Source organism: Drosophila mauritiana, chromosome 4, assembly GCF_004382145.1.
Source record: "Drosophila mauritiana strain mau12 chromosome 4, ASM438214v1, whole genome shotgun sequence".
Lineage (NCBI taxonomy): Eukaryota > Metazoa > Arthropoda > Insecta > Diptera > Drosophilidae > Drosophila > Drosophila mauritiana.
The window spans coordinates 174,540-196,029 of NC_046671.1; the positions used below are offsets into that span (position 1 = coordinate 174,540).

At 33.0% G+C, this 21,490-nt stretch overlaps 2 protein-coding genes across 7 annotated transcripts; one reads left to right on the top strand and one right to left on the bottom strand.

Moving 5' to 3' along the window:
- Positions 1 to 46: 46 nt before the first annotated feature.
- LOC117146302 (protein yellow) lies at positions 47 to 21,211 on the top strand. 3 transcript variants are annotated; one of them, XM_033312340.1, is made up of 4 exons: positions 47 to 1,584; positions 2,397 to 2,518; positions 19,551 to 20,217; positions 20,690 to 21,211. In XM_033312340.1, the coding sequence occupies exons 2-4, from the start codon at positions 2,484 to 2,486 to the stop codon at positions 21,176 to 21,178; spliced, it is 1,191 nt and encodes a 396-aa protein (XP_033168231.1). In that variant the 5' UTR covers positions 47 to 1,584; positions 2,397 to 2,483; the 3' UTR covers positions 21,179 to 21,211. The 3 variants fall into 3 exon arrangements, with proteins under 3 accessions (XP_033168231.1, XP_033168230.1, XP_033168229.1); XM_033312339.1 differs by lacking the exon at positions 47 to 1,584 and having other exon boundaries at positions 2,137 to 2,518; XM_033312338.1 differs by lacking the exons at positions 47 to 1,584; positions 2,397 to 2,518 and adding an exon at positions 16,164 to 16,479.
- On the bottom strand, positions 2,528 to 14,872 carry LOC117146301 (fibulin-1). 4 transcript variants are annotated; one of them, XM_033312333.1, is made up of 13 exons: positions 14,676 to 14,870; positions 12,400 to 12,894; positions 12,012 to 12,341; positions 11,217 to 11,438; positions 11,080 to 11,162; positions 10,970 to 11,027; positions 9,822 to 10,115; positions 9,363 to 9,500; positions 6,714 to 7,158; positions 6,504 to 6,636; positions 4,226 to 4,314; positions 2,852 to 3,082; positions 2,528 to 2,789 (listed from the first exon to the last, which is right to left on the bottom strand). In XM_033312333.1, exons 1-13 carry the CDS (start codon positions 14,746 to 14,748, stop codon positions 2,627 to 2,629), a joined length of 2,754 nt encoding a protein of 917 aa, XP_033168224.1. In that variant the 5' UTR covers positions 14,749 to 14,870; the 3' UTR covers positions 2,528 to 2,626. The 4 variants fall into 4 exon arrangements, with proteins under 4 accessions (XP_033168224.1, XP_033168225.1, XP_033168228.1 ...); XM_033312334.1 differs by having other exon boundaries at positions 12,400 to 12,890; positions 14,676 to 14,740; XM_033312337.1 differs by lacking the exon at positions 14,676 to 14,870 and having other exon boundaries at positions 12,012 to 12,196; positions 12,273 to 12,341; positions 12,400 to 12,492.
- Positions 21,212 to 21,490: the final 279 nt, after the last annotated feature.

A 21,490-nucleotide genomic window follows, 5' to 3' on the forward strand; every position in this document is an offset into this window, starting at 1 on the left:
TGAACTATCAGGAACTATAAAAGCAGATTGAGATTAGGCATACAGATTCTAGACACAAAGACGCAGCCGCTGAGCTTACAAGTTACGAGTCGCCGAAACGCTGACCAGTCAGTCGAATTTCGTCAGCGGAACGGAGCTAATATTCGAATTACATACTTTTCAACAAATCTAGTTTACCCTTTTACTTTATAAGTAACGGGTAGAAAAAGTGCGGAATCTGTGGCGGTGACCTCAAGGCATATAATAGAGACTGCTTAACGCCCACATAACGCACACAGAATACACATATTCTCTAAAAACTACAGAAGTTCTTTTATCACCGGCAAAGAGGGCCTTATTGGGCCCTTCGACCACCTTCCTAATTCGAGGTTAACAGAACCTATCTCTAAGGCACCAACTCTACAAGCTGCCCAAACTAATTTGACGCCGAATCCTTCATCATCGACGCAACATCAACGCAGTGTTAAAACTATGATACATACCCTGCAGCAAAATATGTTTTAATTCAGGCCAATCGTGTGGATTATCATGCAAGACCTATCATCCTGGAACGCTAAAATAATGTGTACCTTTTAGATAAATATTTAGTTAGTACTTCTTCTGCTAGCACAAACAAATTGGATGGTTTTGTTTCCGAATTATGACACATAGAGCAAAATTAAATGCATTTGAAAACTAAATTGGATAATGTAAAGTTTCGTCGGTATCACAAACAATATGGATAAAATTTATATGACAGCATAGTCTCAGTCGGTAACAATTGTACCCTTAATATTAATTAATGCATATTTTTACCTGCCAGCCACATTTAATTCAGCAAACAAACTGTCCCGTTAAATGTCTTCTTCTAAGAAGCCTATTGGAAGGCATGCAGTTTTATGTTCAATGGTCGAAACGTCTGCCTGCAGAACACGATTGACAAGGTCTTCGATAAGGTGATCGCGGCGAGGCTTGACGAACCAATAGGCTGCAGGGGAGACTTTCTCCAATATGGTTTCCGGAAAGGATTGTCGACGATGAACGCGATCTCCACTAACAGAGCCATTGCAGGCTCCAGGTGGAAGGGTGGTAGGAAGAAGTACTTCCTGGTGGTAGCTGACTGGACAAGGATGCTGGAGTCACTAAGGGCCTTTAAGGTCCCAAATTACTTGCTGCAGGCCGTAGGCAGCTACTTCAGCAATCGGGTGCTCGTCCTCGAATCGCCATTCGGCTCCAGAGTTCGAGGTCACGGCCAGAGTCCCACAAGGCTTTGTCCTGGGACCGCTGCTCTGGAACACCATGAACAATGGAAAGCACCAATATCGTGAGCTTTGCCGACGTGGCGCTGACAGTGGTCGCAAAGGAGTTGTCCGCCGCTGAAGCAGCAGCAAATACAGGCTGTTGAAGCACGGGTAGCTGTGGACGGGCTGGAGTTGGCCTCTCAAAAAACGGAAGCTGTCCTCATCTCAAGCAGGAAGCTGGTGAAGGCAGCACGCATCCAAGAGTGGGGTACCACAGTGAAATCGCAGCACTCGATAAAGTACCTTGAAATACGCTCGACACGCGCGAGAGTTCCGAGAGCACCAAGAGTACGCCCACAAAAAGGTTAGTGCTACTACTGGTTATATGTCGAGAGACAGAGGTCCTAAGCCACTCGGAAGTTGCTGACGGGCGACAAAAAAGTTTTGGGCGGCTTTAGACTAAAAAAAATATAAAAAAATATCAACATACTTTTTCAAAAGTGTGGGTATGGCAGTTTTGTGCGGTTTGTGGGCGTGGCAACATGGGTCAACAAACTTGCGCTGCGTCTCCTTCTCTAGAATATGAATTCTGAACTCAAACTTCCAGTTTTTATTTTCATACGGACAGACGGACATGGCTAGATCGACCGGCTATTGATCCTGATCACTTTATACTTAGTGAGGTCGGAAGCGTTTTTGCCTGTTACATACTTTTTAACTAATCTAGTATACCCTTTAATGGCTATAAAAATGGTCGAAACGTTGCCACGTTCACTCAATCCGCCAAAAGCTGTCACGCCCACATGTTTAAAAAATGTTTAGATTTTTTGATTTATTTTCAATTAGCCTTGTAGTAGTCTTAAATACCGGGTATATGATAGGCGAAGAACTCGCAAAAAGCGTTCTCTCTTGTTTTTAGTATTAAAATGTTTATTAAATGTTATTATAATTTACTTTATTTTTATATTACTAACACGAACACGTCCGCCAAAGTAGTAGTAGTGGTAGGTTTTTTTAACCGGCACATAGCATTAAGAACAAAAAAGCACTGAAAGCACTGTTCTGCGGACATGTCCTCACAAGCAGTACAGATTCCGTGAGTTTTTTGGACATAAACATACTTTTACTTAAATGTATATTAATATATAAATTGATCACAAACATGTTATATTCTAGTTCAAACATCGTGGTTCCTCGTCAGGACGGACAGATTCAACAATTTTGAACTTGAGCTATTATTTACGATGACTTTATTTATTTAAAATGATTAAAAAATGTAAATTTTATAAGCCGAACAGGTATGTATATATGTATTTCTTCTGCATAATTTTTATTTGTGCCTACTATATAGATTTGTAGGGAATCTAGAGGTATACAAGTTCGCAGCAAATGAAATATTATTGTTTTTAAAATGTATGTTGGGAAACAAACAGAAATAATTTTGCCACACTTTTTCCACGAGGCATTCCGTTTGTGTACACTGTCATACTTAACTCCAACTCGATGTCCTGGGGACCCTCCAATGATTTCTTTAATATCACGTTAACTTGGTTGTTGTTTTGCAAAGTGCTGTTAACAATTCAATCACTTTATTGTAAAATTTAAGCTTAAAATTTTTTTTAAATACGTACTCAAAACTCCCATCGGCTGCCCTTTGAATATTGGTGTTTGCTTGTATGCGAACAATTTTAAGATCAAATTCGATATTATCATACCAAAGTGGACCTCTCAATGTGAATATGGTACGACCCTCTGGAGGTATCATTAGCTTTGAAACGAATGTTATAAAATTATATGTGAAAGCTGACGGTTGGGTATAACATTCTTCTCCTTCGCAAAAGTTAAGATTCTGGCGGCAACGGCTGCAAGAAAAAACGATATAAAATCTTATATAACACTCTTCAGGCCTAAATAACAACAAATTATTTCACAGAAATGATATTATGACCAAAGTCATATTCAAAGAATATAATGGGGAGACTTAAAAGAAACTAATCGAAAATAACAAATGTACAACCAAAGACACTAGAATAATAAGACGCGTAACGCAATACGATTTTTTGGCACACGATTTTTTCGGCGTGGCTCTAGAGGTGGGTCCTGGCTCTCTCGAATTTTCTTTTAGGAGCGAGAGAGCGGATAGCGCTACCGAGAACAGTTCTTTTTTACGCATACAGTCATAGCAGCAGACAACTGTATGTGTGCACACGTTTTTATTATTTAAATATAGCTTTAAAATAGTTATAGTTATCTATGTAAATAATATGAAAAATAAATTTCAAAAATATGTGATATGAATTAAAAGCTGCGAATTGTGAATTGTGTTATTCTGAAACTTTATACTCGTCGAAAACTGAGGCTGGTTTAATAGATACACAAAAGCCCGGTTTTGGAAATACCAGTAATATTTTGTCAGAAAAATAATGGGGTTATAAAAGTGGCCGTTAAGTGTTAGTGGGCGCTGCTTTGACGTCAACGTAGAATCATTTCACGAGTACGTTCATGAAACTGATACATAAAGTGTAAAGCTATGTCAGTGTTATTACATGCTTGTTACCAGCAATACACAGATTCTTAATTCACTGTAGTGAACATATTTGCAACGCTTTGTTTCCAATTTGCCAACTCTTAAAGGAATCTTTAAGCACGGATTTAAGAAAGCATAGAGATTGTTATTGAGAAAAATGTATAGGATAAAAAGTGAACACGATAACTATCCCTATATTCTATATTCGATAACTATATCCCCAGCGAAATCACGACGTTCTCTTACAGCGATTATTAGATATCGAAGACCGGCATGCTAACAGCCAGCTAAAGTCGTTCTCAGCCAGAGTGCCATATCGAACATTTAAAAATATTGTGGTGATAAATACTAAATTAACAAGTGAAAACCTCAACATTCCTCATCAAGTATGGTCTTAAACTTTTTTAAGTTCAAAAAGTTTTTTATAAACATACGTAAAATTGTTCTTTTGTGACACATAAAAGGTGAAAGTACTTACTTTTTTTGTTCTGGGTCAATGCTGTATCCAAGTGGACAATTTACTGTAGTGCACTTGTAGCTTCCTCTGATATTGGTGCAAATGTCATTCTACATAAAAATAAAAATACAAATAGTGTAAATATATACTGTTTAATTAAATAATACAAGCTCTCTTCGAAAAGCCAAAAACACTTTTTTTCTTGTAAAAATTGTGTATAAACATATCAGTAAACAAATTATTCATAATTTGCGTTCTAGCTTATTTCGTTCTCGAGATCTCGACGTTCATACAGACGGACATGGCCAGATCGAATTGGCTGTGACCCTACTCTTTACCGGGTCGCCAACTGTTCCTTCATCTGTTACATATTTTTGAGCGAACCTTTTACTCTACGAGTAACGGGTATAATCGAGTAACGTGTATATGGCGCGTTACCCGATCCTGGAATAAATAAAAGACTCCTTGAGAAATTTTATGCAGACAGCGTTAGGTTGTGTATAAATGGGCAGACTGGCTATACCGACGATGCACTGTGGTCCAGAATTCGATTTTTTTGGCATAAAGTCTAAAAATTTTTGTACATTTTGTTGTTAAATCACAAATAGTTTGCGCACAAAATTTGGAGTCTGTGCGACCACGCCCTCTCTTGCCTCCCATATTAACTACTGGTATGACTCAGGAGTCAACGAAATATTTTTTTTTTTTTTTTTTTTTAAGTCGTGTATATTGTTGTTTTAAAAATAATCGCCCTCTTCTTCTTCTAGTTCTACATTATAAATTTCCGAATCTGAACTCGAATGAGAATCAGAATGTGAATCCAATATTTGGTCTCATGGATCAGGTTTAAAATTAGACTGTATTTTCAAAAGACTTATTACTGCCTTCGGAAGTGGTTTTTCCTATTTTTTCTCTCTCTTTTAAACTAATTGTTGATAATAGTGGGTCCGAGTAATCAATCGCTCTGTGGAAAATATTACTCATCCTATTGATCCGACTATTTTTCCTTGCATGTGATAGTCGGTCCCTTTTGTAAAGCTTATTCCGGGCTTCACTCGCATTTTCAGTTTCCTTTTTAATCTTTCTTCTGCATTTTGTTAAGACAAGTTTCGGCGTCCCATTTGCTTCGGTGCCTTGGAGTTTTCAAAATCACTAACAAGAATTCTTATCTTAGACGCCATCCACTTGGTATGTTTGGAAAAAAGTCGGTCTAGTTATCTGTTACACTCGGGCAGTTTTTTTTTAATAAATAATTCAAAATTTACTATTTTTTTGTAAATCTCTTCTGTCTTTTTTGATTCCTGATTATTGTTGTTGATTGCGGAATAAACGTAATCTGAAACATAACTTATTTGCCTATTGTTACGCCTCCAAATGGAGGTCGCTATGTCTGAACTCGAACTTGCCTATATAAAATCCAATTTTTAAGAAAACGAGCAAAAATGGGCAAAAGATATTACTTTACCGTGAAAGACAATAGTTAAAGGTACAAACTGACGTTTTTAACTTTTGTCAGAAATTGTCAGAAAATTAGTTATACTCCACGAAACACAGGGGACACGTTAGAATTTTCTGTTAAAATACACATAAATTGGATGTCACACAACATAAAAACAGTACAACTATACATATATTTCCTACTTAAGTTAAAAACATCATACCTTGGCATTTATTTTCCATATTTTACTATAATTTTTGGATGCGTATTAACGATCATACCACATGCAAATGTAAGCAAATAATTTTTCGGAAATTGCATTCTCTCAATCAGCTGTTTAATACTTCACCTTTAAAAGCTCCTAAAACGATTTAGTGAAGCTTTCGGTCAATTTTGTTTTTGGTTTTTATTTATATGATTAATTTTCTATTAGAAAATAATTGCTAAAGGACGATATATTGACATAAAAATTTTGACTTTATGCCAAAAAAAACGAATTCTGGACCATAGTGCGATGTAGATATTGACCAAGAATATATATATTTCATCACTGAGTTGCATACTTTTAATTGAAAATAAAGTACCCTCTGCAAAGGGAGTTACAATAGTTAATACCGATTAAGACATATTTTTTATCAAAAGCATTGGAAACTATGATATTTTATTTCCAGAGAAATAATAGTGTATGTATCATAAAGTGATCTTATTAGAAATATATTCGCTCAGTTTTTAAATATTTAGTTACTGCAAAAAAATTAGCTTGCCGAATCTAACTTCCTTGTTTTAACTGAATTTTCTAGTAAGAAATTTGTTTATGTATTTGGCTTTCTCTCTATACATGAAATAACAATAAATACTTACCCGGCCAGTACAAACTTGATTAATGGAATCTGTTGCGCATTCATCGACATCACGACACGTATTCATATCTGCAGCCAACATATATCCACGTGGACAGGAACATTGATACGATCCAGGAGTGTTAATGCATAATCTTAAATAATGTAAAATATTATGTTTTTAAAATAGTAATACCAAAAATGTATTATAAAAATGTTGGTAAATACAGACCCCATACATAGTTTGTAATCCTTATGTACTTCGCATTCATTTATATCATTGCATGTGCGGTTGTCCTGTCCTAGTTGGTATCCAGAGTTACAAGTGCATCGATATCCTCCCCAAAAGTTGAGACATTTTTGTTGACAAAGTCCCGGAATCACTTGACACTCATCGATATCAAAACATTGTGTGCTATTATTACCATCAGATTTCTTTTGAAAGCCAGCTTTGCACTCGCAGTAGTAAGCCCCAATGGTGTTAAAGCATTGGGCGTTCAATGGACATACACGTTGTTCTAGCGCGCATTCGTTCGTGTCAACACATGTACTAGCACCACTAATGTGTCGTTTGAGCTCATGACCTATCGGGCAGGAGCACACAAAGCCACCGTTTCGATTACGGCAAATCTGTCCTTCGCCACAATTGTGTTCACCAGTATCGCACTCATCAATGTCTATTAAAAAATAGTTTACATACAATACAATAACAATAATATTAATATTGAATACCTTAAGAATTACGGAAATACTTAATTGAAAAATTATAATGTTAGAATTAGTAATTAAATTCGAACTTATATGCAGAAAAAATGTATTGCAGCTATTGCTGATATCCTGTAGCTTAATTTTACAAATTATTAATTACAGCGTACAATAATAATAATAGTAATTACATTACACGACGCAAATAACGCGTGAGATCGATACCCGGTATCTAGCTCTTGCTTTTGTCGAAAGTTCAATGCTGTGGTATTTTTCTTTGAGTTTCGAGATAACATTTAGGACTGTTCAAGACTCTTTGGGTGTTTTCATTTCGAACCTATTAAATTGCTGATTCTCAAAATCTTTAATTGTCCTGGCTGTACGATCTCAGTGTTGCCAGCATTCCCCCATAGCTCTGAGGTCCAGATTGGTTTCAGTAGCATATACTTATATATCATATATGATGCATATCATGATAGTGGTCCGCATAAACATCACAATGCTCTGTTGCAAAGCTTGCATCATGGCTTCAGTTTTTCTTCCTTGCTGTACTGATAGCCAATAATTTTGACCAGTTTTTCGCTTAACGCACTTGCTAATGTTACTTTGGTATTGCTGGGTATAGGACAGGATTTTTTTTCGATGGTGTCATGTAGGTATACATTAATATGGCCTCACCAAAGACACTAGAATAACAAGATGCGTAACGGCCATACATTCGTTTGGCACTATGCAGCCACTTTTTTGGTGAAGGCCAAATTTGCTCTCTTTCCGCTCGCTCACGTTGAGAGCGTAAGAAATATAAAAATAGAATTTGCTTGCTTGCGTGAGTAAAAACAAGAGACGAGAACGCGTATATGTGTGCGTGCTGTGCTAGAAGACGATTTTCGGGCCGAAATCAATTCTGATCGAAGAAACGAATTTACATATTTGGAGTTGTGGCCAATTTCGTAGCAATATGATGAAATAAAATAAAAATTCCCTGACTATTATAATAATTATTATAATAATAATTAAAGCAAATACAAAGGAAATTATTATAACTACTGTAATTTGAAACATAAATTTTCCAAAAAGAAGACATAACATTGAGAAATAAATATTTCATAAAAATAATAATTATTTTTTAATTTCATAAAAAAATAATAATTTAATTATTAAATAATAAAAATAATAATTTTATTAATAAATAATAAAAATAATAATATTTCATAATAATATTTCATAAAAAATAATAATACGTAGTAGAAAATAAAAATTAATAAAATAAATAAAAATATGAAAACAGTTCGTTGCAAAAGGCACGAAGTGCGGACACAAGCACTCAACAATCATTGCCTTATTAATTTTTCTCACGCCACAAGCTGAATACCCTAATGACAAGTATTCTAATATAAAGTCATTTTCGAAATTTATTTTGTGATGTACATAGATTCGTCTATTACTATTTCTAAGCTTTATTTAAATAATAATAACGTTGAGGCAATGCAAAACAAGAATTTTTCGCATGGTGCCAATTGATAAAAAATAATATAGATTTAAAGTCAACGAACTTCTAAGGTAAAGGGCATATTTTGTCAAATTTACAATACATGAGCATACGTGTGCACACATACAGTTGTATGCTATCACTGCGTAGAAAAGAGCTGTTTGCTGTAGCGCTCTCCGCTCTTTCTCTCTCGAACAAAAACTCAAGAGAGCCTGGAGCCACCTCTAGAGCCACGGCCAAAAAATCGCGTGCCAAAAATTTGTATGGCCGTTACGCATCTTGTTATTCTAGTGTCTTTGGCCTCACACTGTTTATTCTTTGGTGAAGTCGGATTTTCTAGAGCTTATAAATTTGCTGTTCGTTTTATAAGAGGCTTTTTATTGGTTCAAGCTCAAACTTAAAGAGTGGCTTCCGCTGGTTTGGTTTTTAACGATGAAAACGCTGTTGGCGGAGAATGCCTTTTCCTGTAGCGTCTCAGTTATATAAGTTCATAAGTTCGCTCACACTTTTGAAAAATATTTTGATATATTTTCACAATCTTATTCGTTTTGTAAATTTCTATTTGTCAACTGCCACGCCCACACATTTAGATCCTTTAAACGATTACAATTTTCATGATATAACACATTTTTGAATGTTATGAATTTTTTATAAATAACGCGACGATAATTAAAAATGGCCACCTACCTATGCAAGATTTACCGTCCACTGTTGATTTGTAGCCGGGCGAGCACTGGAGCAGGCTTTCGCAGCGGAAATGTCCATTTGTGTTAATGCATCGTTCATGGTTTCCGCAGGGATTTTGTTCCATGCATTCATTTGTATCTTCCAAAAAATGGTAATTAAAATCGATAATAACATTTATAATCGTTTTTGTTCGAAAAGCATAGGTTACATTTGGCATAAACTTATTTAACTTATTCAATATATTCCTGGAAAAGTATAAGCTACATATTTCTAAGAGAACATTTTCATATGCTAGGAAACATTTTTCTTGTAACCTCAATAAAAAGCAGCGTCTCACAGACGTTCCAGTATGCTAACGTAAAGATTATTTAGCTTTATTTTTATGTATGCTAGTGGATGTTTTCTGAACCAACCAACTGTGTAATTGTAACGGTAACGACATTTATTTTTACCACTTACCTATGCATGCACCAAGAGTATTCCTATAAAATCCAGGTGAGCAGTCTACACGCCGATTTGTAGAAAAAGAATCGTTGTTTTGTGAATATTCCGGATGTACAGCTAATGGGTATGGGTATCGGATAGTAAAACCTCTTCGTGTGTTCCCCAAAGATAAGGGCGGAACTGTAGTTAATGTCGTTCTTGTTGTTAACGTTGTTGTGATTTTTCTATAACATCGGAATGATCCCCTCGTGTTGTGACAATTATAGTTTGAAGGACAGTTATGTGTTCTAAGCGTGCATTCATCATCATCTTTAAAGAAATTTGGTGTCAGGAACAACAGGAATTCTAACTTTATTGCATTATCAATTAAAATATAGTGTAAAGAAAAACAGTATACGTAAGAACAAAACCAAAAACGGCTTGACGAGGCAACGAACAAAACTTTCTGATATCAACAAAATTTAATTTGTACTTGAATGTATATAATTACACTATAAATTACTTTTAAATTTACTCATTTGCCACACTATTATTCAAGTTTTTTAATCGCGGTAAAACAAAAATCGCTTGAAAAAAACAAAGATAACATTTGAAAATGTCTTTGTAACGACATATAGCATAAGTCTCTAGCCCCATGTAGATACTTAAAACATTTTTACAGCTAAAGTTTTTTAAAAAAAGGAGAGCTAGTAATATCTAAGAAATACTAATTTAGTGAATAAAGAAGAAATTGGAGAAGAAGATGATATATTCCTGCCACATTTCTATATTCAAAGTGAATTTATTTAAAACGTTGGAGAAACTAAAAAGCATACAAGTTCATTAAGATACATCAACAATATTCAATTTTTTGCGCATCATTTGCAGGTTGTAGTTTCGATACTGAACCGTAAAAATAATATTAGTCAAAGTAAAGATTTTGGGATTATGAGGACTATACCCTCGTTACGTTGGAGGGGTAAAAGGCTCCTAAATTGTTGCCTGTAGAACAGAAATCTTTCCAAGTAATTTTAAAGACTTGGAGCTTTAATATGCCTAAATTTTATTCAGCCAATGATAGGAATTATTAAAAATATTATGTTCTTAACAAAAAATTGTTGTTTTAGCGGCTTTTGACGTTTTTTTTATATAGAAATTATATTTTTTTATATATTTTGTCTTACCGTCACAATTCCCCGTTTCTGCATTTAAGGTATAGCCTGTTCCGCAGCTTTGTAGGCGCTATATAAAATACAGGATGTAACAAAAGCAACATGTAAACAGATTAATATACCGTGCATATGTATGATCCGATCGTGTTATCACATCTCTGAGTTGGAAGGCAGTTGTGATTATTTATTGAACATTCATTTATATCTATGGAAGTCAAAATAAATAACAATACTTATTTTACTGAAAAAACGTACTTACCAACACACTTATTTAATGTAGCATCCAAATTAAATCCAGGCAGGCAATTGCAGGAATAACTTCCCACTGTGTTAATACATTCCTGATTACTTATGCCATGACAGTTGTTTAATGATTTATGTGAGCACTCGTCAATATCGGAACAGGTACCGTTATGCAAACTGAACCCTTTATCGCAAGTTTGAACTTTAACGCATTTACGATCTTTGCATTTGTAATCATCTAAGTGAATAGAACGCACTTCAAATTAAAAAAGCTACAATAATAAAATTAAAGGAATGCTATATAGATAGGATTTTTAATTTTTAGATACCCGACTGTTAGCTTTATAATTACTATGACTTATCAAAAACTAAAATAATACAATGCTACATATAGGTTTTTTAAGCTTTCAGATACCCGACCCGATACATAGCTTATACCCGTACTCGCAGAGATAAAGGGTACACGACATATTGAAAAATATGTAAAAGGTGTGTGCAACTTTATTTCACGCCCACAAACCGCCAAAACTGGCACTCCCGACACTTTTAGGAAAGGTTGTAATTTTTGTTGTTTAATTGTTAGTCTTTTAAATAAATATGCTAAATTTTAGCCACGGACGTGTCCGAAAGCCGCCCAAATTGGCACCACATGTGTGGGTGGAATGTGTTTATTTTATAAATTGTAATATTTCTCTACTACGGATATGTCGACAAAATTTTGAAATATCCCATTAGTCATCCTAGCATAGTAAAACTGATAGTCGAGTGACTATCTAGTTTAATCTGCATTTGAAACAGACTTTAAAATTACCTTTACATGCGTCGTAATCATGCTCATAATAAAATCCTGGTGGACAGTCTTTTGCTTTCACATTTAAGCAGTGGTATCCGCCATTCGTATTATGGCAATATTGGGATGATTTGCAGTCATGAAGATCTTCCCGGCATTCATCAATGTCAATGCATTTGTTATCCAGTTTATCTAAATTGTACCCGCTGGGACATATTTGGGTTTTCATCGGAGAGCATGTTACGTTGTTATTATCTAACATAAACCCGGGGTGGCACTTACATTGGTATGCGTCGAAAGTGTTTTCGCATATGTGAGCGCAAAGGTTTTCAATTTTTCCACATATGTCATCTACCAATAAGTACAATTAATTATGACTTTAAATGATCCACAAAGAATATTTACTTACCATCTCCGGTAAGAACAATAGTTACATTCATATCCTCTTCAGAAACAAACGGCAATTCACCTTCATCATTAATAGAATTAGCCTTATCGATTTTTTCGATAACGGGCTTGTCGTTAAAATCAGCAGATCCGTAACAGCACGCTCGGTATGATTCAATTGAGAAAAGAAATGAAAATAATGGATCTTTGCAATTGGCTTTACTCGCTTTAACTGCTAAGCCGATTTGACAAGAACGACAACATGTTGCGTAGGAGCTAGATGTTACATTTCCTTCTCTGTCACAGCGAGTACCGTCTAAAGCAGCCAGTCGACCTAGCTCGCAATCTTGATGGTCCAGTTCTCGAGAACAGCACACTTCAAGTGTAGAGTGACAAAGTCCAAGCCAAAGCTGCGGGATTATTGTTGGGGCTATGTCGATATTTTTGCAAGAGGCGGTCGTACGAGCATGCCGAAGTCCATTTATACAGCATTTTCGGATATAACCCGATATGCTGTCTTAAAATAAAATAAAACTTTTACTTTGGCTTGATAATCGGATATTTTAAGCCATTTAAAGTATATATTGGTGAAAGTCAAAATGTATGTATTCTTAATCAGTATCAACACATGAGTCCATATGGTCATGTCCCTTTGACGGTCTTTCCGAAGCTCTATCATTCTTTTTCGTCACTTTTTGAATATCATTTATCAAGTTGATATTAGAAATGCAAATACCTCAATATGGTTATAACCTTAAAGCCTAACATTAATAACTTAATAACTTAATACATTAAAAACTTATTAACTCACTAACTTAACTTAATAACTTAATAAATTAATAACTTAATAACTTAATAACTTAATAACTTAATAACTTAATAACTTAATAACTTAATAACTTAATAACTTAATAACTTAATAACTTAATAACTTAATAACTTAATAAAAACTTAATAACTTAATAACTTAATAACTTAATAACTTAATAAAAAACTTAATAACTTAATAACTTAATAACTTAATAACTTAATAACTTAATAACTTAATAACTTAATAACTTAATAACTTAATAACTTAATTAAAACTTAATAACTTAATAACTTAATAACTAACTTAATAACTTAATAACTTAATAACTTAATAACTTAATAACTTAATAACTTAATAACTTAATAACTTAATAACTTAATAACTTAATAACTTAATAACTTAATAACTTAATAACTTAATAACTTAATAACTTAATAACTTAATAACTTAATAACTTAATAACTTAATAACTTAATAACTTAATAACTTAATAACTTAATAACTTAATAACTTAATAACTTAATAACTTAATAACTTAATAACTTAATAACTTAATAACTTAATAACTTAATAACTTAATAACTTAATAACTTAATAACTTAATAACTTAATAACTTAATAACTTAATAACTTAATAACTTAATAAACTTAATAACTTAATAACTTAATAACTTAATAACTTAATAACTTAATAACTTAATAACTTAATAACTTAATAACTTAATAACTTAATAACTTAATAACTTAATAACTTAATAACTTAATAACTTAATAACTTAATAACTTAATAACTTAATAACTTAATAACTTAATAACTTAATAACTTAATAACTTAATAACTTAATAACTTAATAACTTAATAACTTAATAACTTAAAAAAAAAAAAAAAAAATAACTTAATAACTTAATAACTTAATAACTTAATAACTTAATAACTTAATAACTTAATAACTTAATAACTTAATAACTTAATAACTTAATAACTTAATAACTTAATAACTTAATAACTTAATAACTTAATAACTTAATAACTTAATAACTTAAAAAAAAAAAAAAAAAATAACTTAATAACTTAATAACTTAATAACTTAATAACTTAATAACTTAATAACTTAATAACTTAATAACTTAATAACTTAATAACTTAATAACTTAATAACTTAATAACTTAATAACTTAATAACTTAATAACTTAATAACTTAATAACTTAATAACTTAATAACTTAATAACTTAATAACTTAATAACTTAATAACTTAATAAAATAAAAAAAAAATAATAACTTAATAACTTAATAACTTAATAACTTAATAACTTAATAACTTAATAACTTAATAACTTAATAACTTAATAACTTAATAACTTAATAACTTAATAACTAATTTAATACAATTTTAATGATTTGCCCAAAATATACAATGTGCGGCTTCTGTACTGAGGTATATAAATAATCTATAGACATAAACGCAAGTATACACATTACTTACCAGTGGCTATTGTGGTGGTGACATGACCTCCAACTATCAAAACACACATAAATGCACATAGTTTATAGAACATATCGGGTTCAGATATCTAATCCGAGCAAAATATAAAATTAATAAAAAGAAGGGAGCTTTAAATGAACAGGTCAGGCAATGAACGAGAAAATAAAGAACGCTCGTGTGCATACGCTATCTGGAATTATCTCAGTCACCTAGCAGCGCACACATGCATGTTTGTATATGCTTGGTATGTACATATGTATACTTAAGAACAAATATACAATTTTAGAACGAAGAGGATTTAAGACTGAAACGCGTGTGGGGGCGCCATGGCAAGTTGTTTCTCATATGTATGTACATATGTATGTATATAAGCCTACGCTATATATTACATGTATGTACGTACATAAAAATAAATCTTTGTACGACGACCTGCTGTTATATTTTGTCATTAAACACACTTTTAATTGCTAATCCTAGGTTTTGTGAATTGGAGCAATGTGATTTATTGCAACTAGCTTAAGGTAGCAGAAAACGTTTAAGATATGATCAATATACATAAGTATATATCTCGAACTACCTTACCTACTTAACTATGGCCGTCGTTTTAAAATTGGAATTTTTTATTATATATTTATATTTCATATTTTTTAATACATAATTTAAAGCCAATTGTCGAATCGCTTGACTATAAGAATACCTGTTACACAGATAGAGGGAAAGAGGAAACAAAGAGCTTAGAATTGGCCAGCAATCCAGATCAACAACATACCTAATATTTACCCTGATTATCCATCAAACAAAACCAACTCTTGACGAGGTGAAAAAAGAGACGATCAACATGCAAGGAACTGATGCCAACCTTTACATTCATTCAGCACGCTTTATAAAAATATCGATTTATTTATTTAAAGCTTATTAGAATATCTCGGACTGGTCAGGAGTGAAGGAGATTAATTTAATTGTGGAATTCAATTTGGTAAAACGTTAATACAATCCAATATTTAGTGGACTCAATATAAATGCCGTCATGAAACAAGAGGTCCATCAAAATACCAAACGCCAATTATAAAAAGTAACATCAAAAATTGTTTTCCATATATAAATATTTTAACTTACATTAAAATTAAACAAATCTACTGAGCTCTTTATTTTGTAATTAATTATTTATTATCAATAATTTAACTTTGATTTATCTTGAAAAAACTTTTACTGTAATTGAAATGATAGCTGTTTTTCTAAATTTTCTTAGGCCAATAAAAACCATTTAGAAAAATTGATGAATGTTAAAATTTTTGTTAATACTGAGAGCTTATTGTTACAAATTCAAACGATTTCGGCTGGTGAAGATCAAGACAACACATATATACATACCTACCTACCTTTAATAAGCTTTTGCCAAAAACATAGCTTAAGCATTGACTCCATACCTTAAAAAAAGCTCTGACCTGCATAAACCTGTAAAAGAGATTTTATACATACATAAAATCAGTCTTTAAACGTTGCTCGATCTGGTCGATTGATTCCATAGAGTAAATTTTTGAGAATTATTTTACTTTTATGCAGTTATGATGCAGTTAAGGACTATCTTTAATATAATTACACAGTTAATTTTTTTATTGAAGACTTTAAATGGAAACTTAAGTGTTCAACCAGTTTTCCAAACACTTGATGGCTATGAATATACTCCGCACTCGTTTTCGCAAAACTTACAGAGTGAAAGTCAACTGGAGATTGTTTATGAATGGAAATATTTGGATTTCCTATACTCAACTTTTGTGCAACGCCAACAATCTATTTTAAATGGGTAACAAAACACTTTGCTTATAACAGTTTCTTAAAAATCAAACGATAATTTGAAAAATGTATTAACATTAATATCAAATTGTAGTAGTAGTAAAATCCATAGAAAATTACAACACTAATAAAAACATGAAAAAATATCAAAACTTTTTTCAAAATTGTGGTCGTGGCAGTTTTGGGCGGCTTGTGAGCGTTAGATTGGGCGTGGCAAAAAGTTTTTTGTCAAATGCATACAAATTTACAAGACTAATAAAAACCACCACCATTAAAAATGCCAAAATTGCTATGTCTATCCGTCCTTTTTTGTGCAAACTAATATCATAGAGCTATCTGCATAACAATTATGAGTACTGGCATAGGGCGAAGTTTTGTTAAAACATACCATTTCCGTTTTTAATTGATTAGAATGGGAAGACACTTACTTTTTCCAGAAATTTTTTGTTCCATATTAATTTTGGTTTGTTATTTATATTAACTTTTCTTTAAAAACAAGAGAGAATGCTATAGTCAGATCAGATACCCGTTACTTAGCTAGTGTGAATGCAAAGGCGAAATTTTATCATTTTTGCTGGATATCGATAGATATTGGGTAAAGTTTCTTTCTGCCGGTTACATACTTTTCAACAAATTTTTACTCTCCGAGTAACGGGTATAGCAAGTGAGAATACTTTAGTCGAGTAGTCCGTTTCTTAGCTAGTGGAACACCGAACGAAAGTCTTCATAATTTTTCTGATATCAATAGGAATCAAAAATATATTTATATGGACTGGGAGGCTTCCTTCAACCTGTTACACACTTTTCAACGAATCCAGCATACCGATTTACTCCACGAGTAACAGGTAAAATGATATGTTTGGTAGTGTACTGTCTAGGTAATTGTAATGCGAGAATGGTGGCGCAATCCGGATGACCGATAAACCTTTCGAGAAGTTCCGTGACCTCTATGTTTATGTCGTTCGGTAGCATGACTATATCGACACTAATACAGTCCAATCCCTCATATCAAATTTTTTAATAGAACGACCACAAATTGGCTAAAATGTCAGTCACTGTGACCTAAAACCACTTATGTTGGAAAAGATTAAACACACTATGTTTTAATGACGCATTATACACTGCTCTCATATGATGGATTTTTATGAGTGCGTGCTATGGTCGCATTCCTTGATACTAACCTAGTAGAACTGCGGAATCTATAGGAGACAAGTTCTATAAATATTTTCTTATTTTTCGAAACATACAGTGGGTCATTTCCATATCATTAATATTGATGAATATATCCTAATGGAGACAATGCTAGTCGAGATCCGCGACTATCAGAATCCCGTTACTCAGCTAAGGAAAATGCTAACGCGAAAATCCAATATTTTTAGCTCAAAGAAGCTGGGTTCGGAAAAAACGAATTTTTGAAATTTAAAAGCTAGAATCGTTTGCTCATTTTCACATATGTATCTTAGGATCGGCGGACAGAAGCACTAATATATGATTATGATGAACACATTTATGTATGTACATAAATATATATATATACAAAAAACTATATATATATGTGTTCATAAAAACTTGCATGAAATTGATCAATTGATTAAGAAAAATTGATAAATTGTAAGCGAATGATTAACATTATATAAATATTAAAGAAAAAAACATGTAACGGGTCGCGATCTCCGTATGTATGTTCATCATAATCATATAAGTGCTTCTGTCCGCCGATCCTAAGATACATATGTAAATTGGCGCAACTTGCAGTTATTACATACATAGGTACAAATTTGGTTTTATAGGTATAAAATCGAAAAAACCGTTTTTAAGGGGTGGGCAAACGTTTTTAACTGAAAATATTTATTTTAAAGAGGTGGGCTAACGAAAAAACTAAGTTTAAACGATGGGCAAACGTTAAAAACGAATTTTAAAGGATGGGCAAACGAAAAAAAGTAATTTTCAAGGATGGGCAATCGAAATTTTTTAGTTTTAAGAGGTGGGCAAACGAAATAATTTATTTTTAAGAGTGGGCAAACGAAAAAAACTAATTTTTAAGGATGGGCAAACGAAAAAAAGTAATTTTGAAGGATGGGCAATCGAAATTTTTTAGTTTTAAGAGGTGGGCAAACGAAAAAAACTAATTTTGAAGGATGGGCAACCGTTTTTTAGTGAACATTTTTATTTTAAAGGGGTGGAAGCAAGCGGAATTGGATATTTTTTAAGTGTGGGCAATCGAAAAATCGTTTTAATAGATGGTCAAACGCTTTATTCTCTCAGTAGACCGAGGTAAAATTTAATGTCTTCTATTTTCTGAAGTATACATTTTTTCAAAATTTTAAAGGGTGGGCAAACGTGGGCAAATGATGTTATTGCGATTAAAAAAAAAAAAATTGAAAAAATTAAATTTTTGATTTTCGAAAATTTTTGAACTTTTTCGAAAATTCATATCTCAAAAACTGGACGTGGGCAAAACAAAAAACTAGTTGGTGGGCAAACATTTGCAAAAAATGGGCAACTATTCCAGCTTGAACCAAGCTTCTTTGAGTTATTATTTTTCTGTGATAGCGATAAATATTGGGGAATAAAATAAGAAAAATGAATTCAAAATTGTTCATAATTGCGGTCATGACCGGCGGTGAGTAGGTGTTGGGAGGGGCGTAGCCAAAGTTTTTTTTAGTACACCTATAGAAATTGGCAAGACAAACAATAGAACGAAGAAGAGTCAAAAAAAATTTCTAAAGTGTAGGCGTGGCAGTACTGGGTAGTTCTTGTGCGTTAGAGTGGGCGTGGTAACAAGAGACATCAAACTTGCGCTATATGCTTAACCTCAGCCTTCTAGATTTTTTTTAGTTCCTGAGATCTTGACGTTTATACAGACGGAAAGACCGGCGGACATGGCCAGTTCGACTCGGCTATTGATCCTGATCAAGAATATAGTATATATGGCTATATAGAATATGTTCGGAAACGAATTTAGTATACCCTCTTATTCTACTATAAGGACTATCGGACTAAAGGATTATTATGGCTTAATGTGCTAGTGTACTGCGCTGAAGTTACTGACTAATTATTACAATATATTAATATTTACAGAGACTTTGTACCAAAAAATAATTTACCTTTAGGCATTGATGTCCATAATAACCGCCTGTTTGTGACAACTCCCCGTTGGAAGAATGGTGTGCCTGCCAGCTTAGGTACACTGCCGTTTCCTCCAAAAGAGTCAAGCCCGGCAATAAAGCCGTATCCGAACTGGGAGGCTCATGGAAATCCAAACAATCCTGACTGCTCAAAACTAATGTCAGTTTATCGAACAGCTGTTGATAGGTGTAATCGAATTTGGCTAATTGACTCTGGAATTGTCAATGCTACAATAAACTTAAATCAGATCTGCCCACCAAAAATTGTTGTGTATGATCTTAAAAGTGACGAACTGATTGTTCGATACAATTTGGAAGCCTCTCATGTGAAACAAGATTCGTTGCACTCCAATATTGTTGTGGATATTGGAGAAGATTGCGATGATGCGCATGCTATCGTATCGGATGTATGGAGATTTGGTCTTGTTGTTTACAGCCTATCAAAAAACCGAAGCTGGCGCGTGACCAACTATAACTTTTATCCGGATCCCGTTGCTTCGGATTTTAATGTTTACGGATTAAATTTTCAATGGCTGGATGGTGTTTTTGGAATGAGTATATATTACAATAGGGAAATAATGGAACGCGTTCTTTATTTTCATCCAATGGCAAGTTTCAAGGTGAGTCTAAAGATAAGACAAGAAACTAAGGATCTCAATGCGTGCATTAAATTCTTGCAGAAGTTATAATTATTTTAGTCAGAAGCTTACATCACGGTTCGTTTCTACACAAATTAATTATTCAGTTTTAAAGATTTTAGCCGGTATTTATAAGTCGGAGTCGAACAAGATGTATTATAAATAAACCATTATTAAAACACTTCTTACTGTCTTTATTGTCTAAATAATGGCTCGCCAACTTACTTTTAAAAATCCCTCCTACAGCTCAACACTTGATCAGTCTTACTAAATTTGTACTAAATTGGTACTTAATAATTTAAATTGTTCTTAAGTAGGCTAATTATCTGCAGTTTGTAGGGTCCGAAAAGGCCTCCTTCTGTTTCATTTGTATTTACCAAAGTAGCAATCCCTTATACTCTACGAGCAACTGATATAATAATAATAATTATGATTATAATACTTTCTCATTTAGGAGTTCATGGTGCCTATTAATCTCTTGCTAAACGAATCTGTGTGGCAAACGAATACTCAAGAGTACGCCAAGTACTTCATACCAATTGGAGACCGCGGATATAATTCTCAATCATCTACAACAGGAGTTACAAGGAATGGCATAATGTTTTTTACACAAGTTCATCAAGATGATATTGGATGCTGGGATACATCGAAACCATACACTCGAGCACATTTGGGAAAATTTCATAATTTGGAAAACTCAAATCTTATTCAATTTCCAAACGATTTAAAAGTAGACAAAGAAAAAGATCAAAATGTATGGCTTATAAGTAACCGACTACCAATTTTTCTATACAGCAATCTCGATTATGGAGAAGTCAATTTTCGAATTTTAAAGGCGAATGTAAATAAGATTATTCGCAATAGTGTTTGCAATCCGGATAATAATTATAATAATACATCAAAATCAGCTTTTGTGTTAATAGAAGAAGGACAATGTTATTGAGAACTATGGTAAATAAACAATTACACAACGAAATTTTGGAAATTATTGAACAACCTTGGTATTTGCATGCGCAGCAAATGATACTCTAGTCGGAGTGCGAATAAGATGGAGTTATGCAAAAAATAAATTACAAAAAGTTTCATTTGTAATATAATGACACATGCGTGTCTAATATTAGCTTTTTTCAGATCAACTTGGATTGCGATCCTGCTCGAAAATTCATATTCTTTTATGGGTCAGCAGTTCTTCCCTCCACCTTTCTAGTTTTCAACGAATCTTGTATATTTGACAATAAATATTGGGGTTCAAACT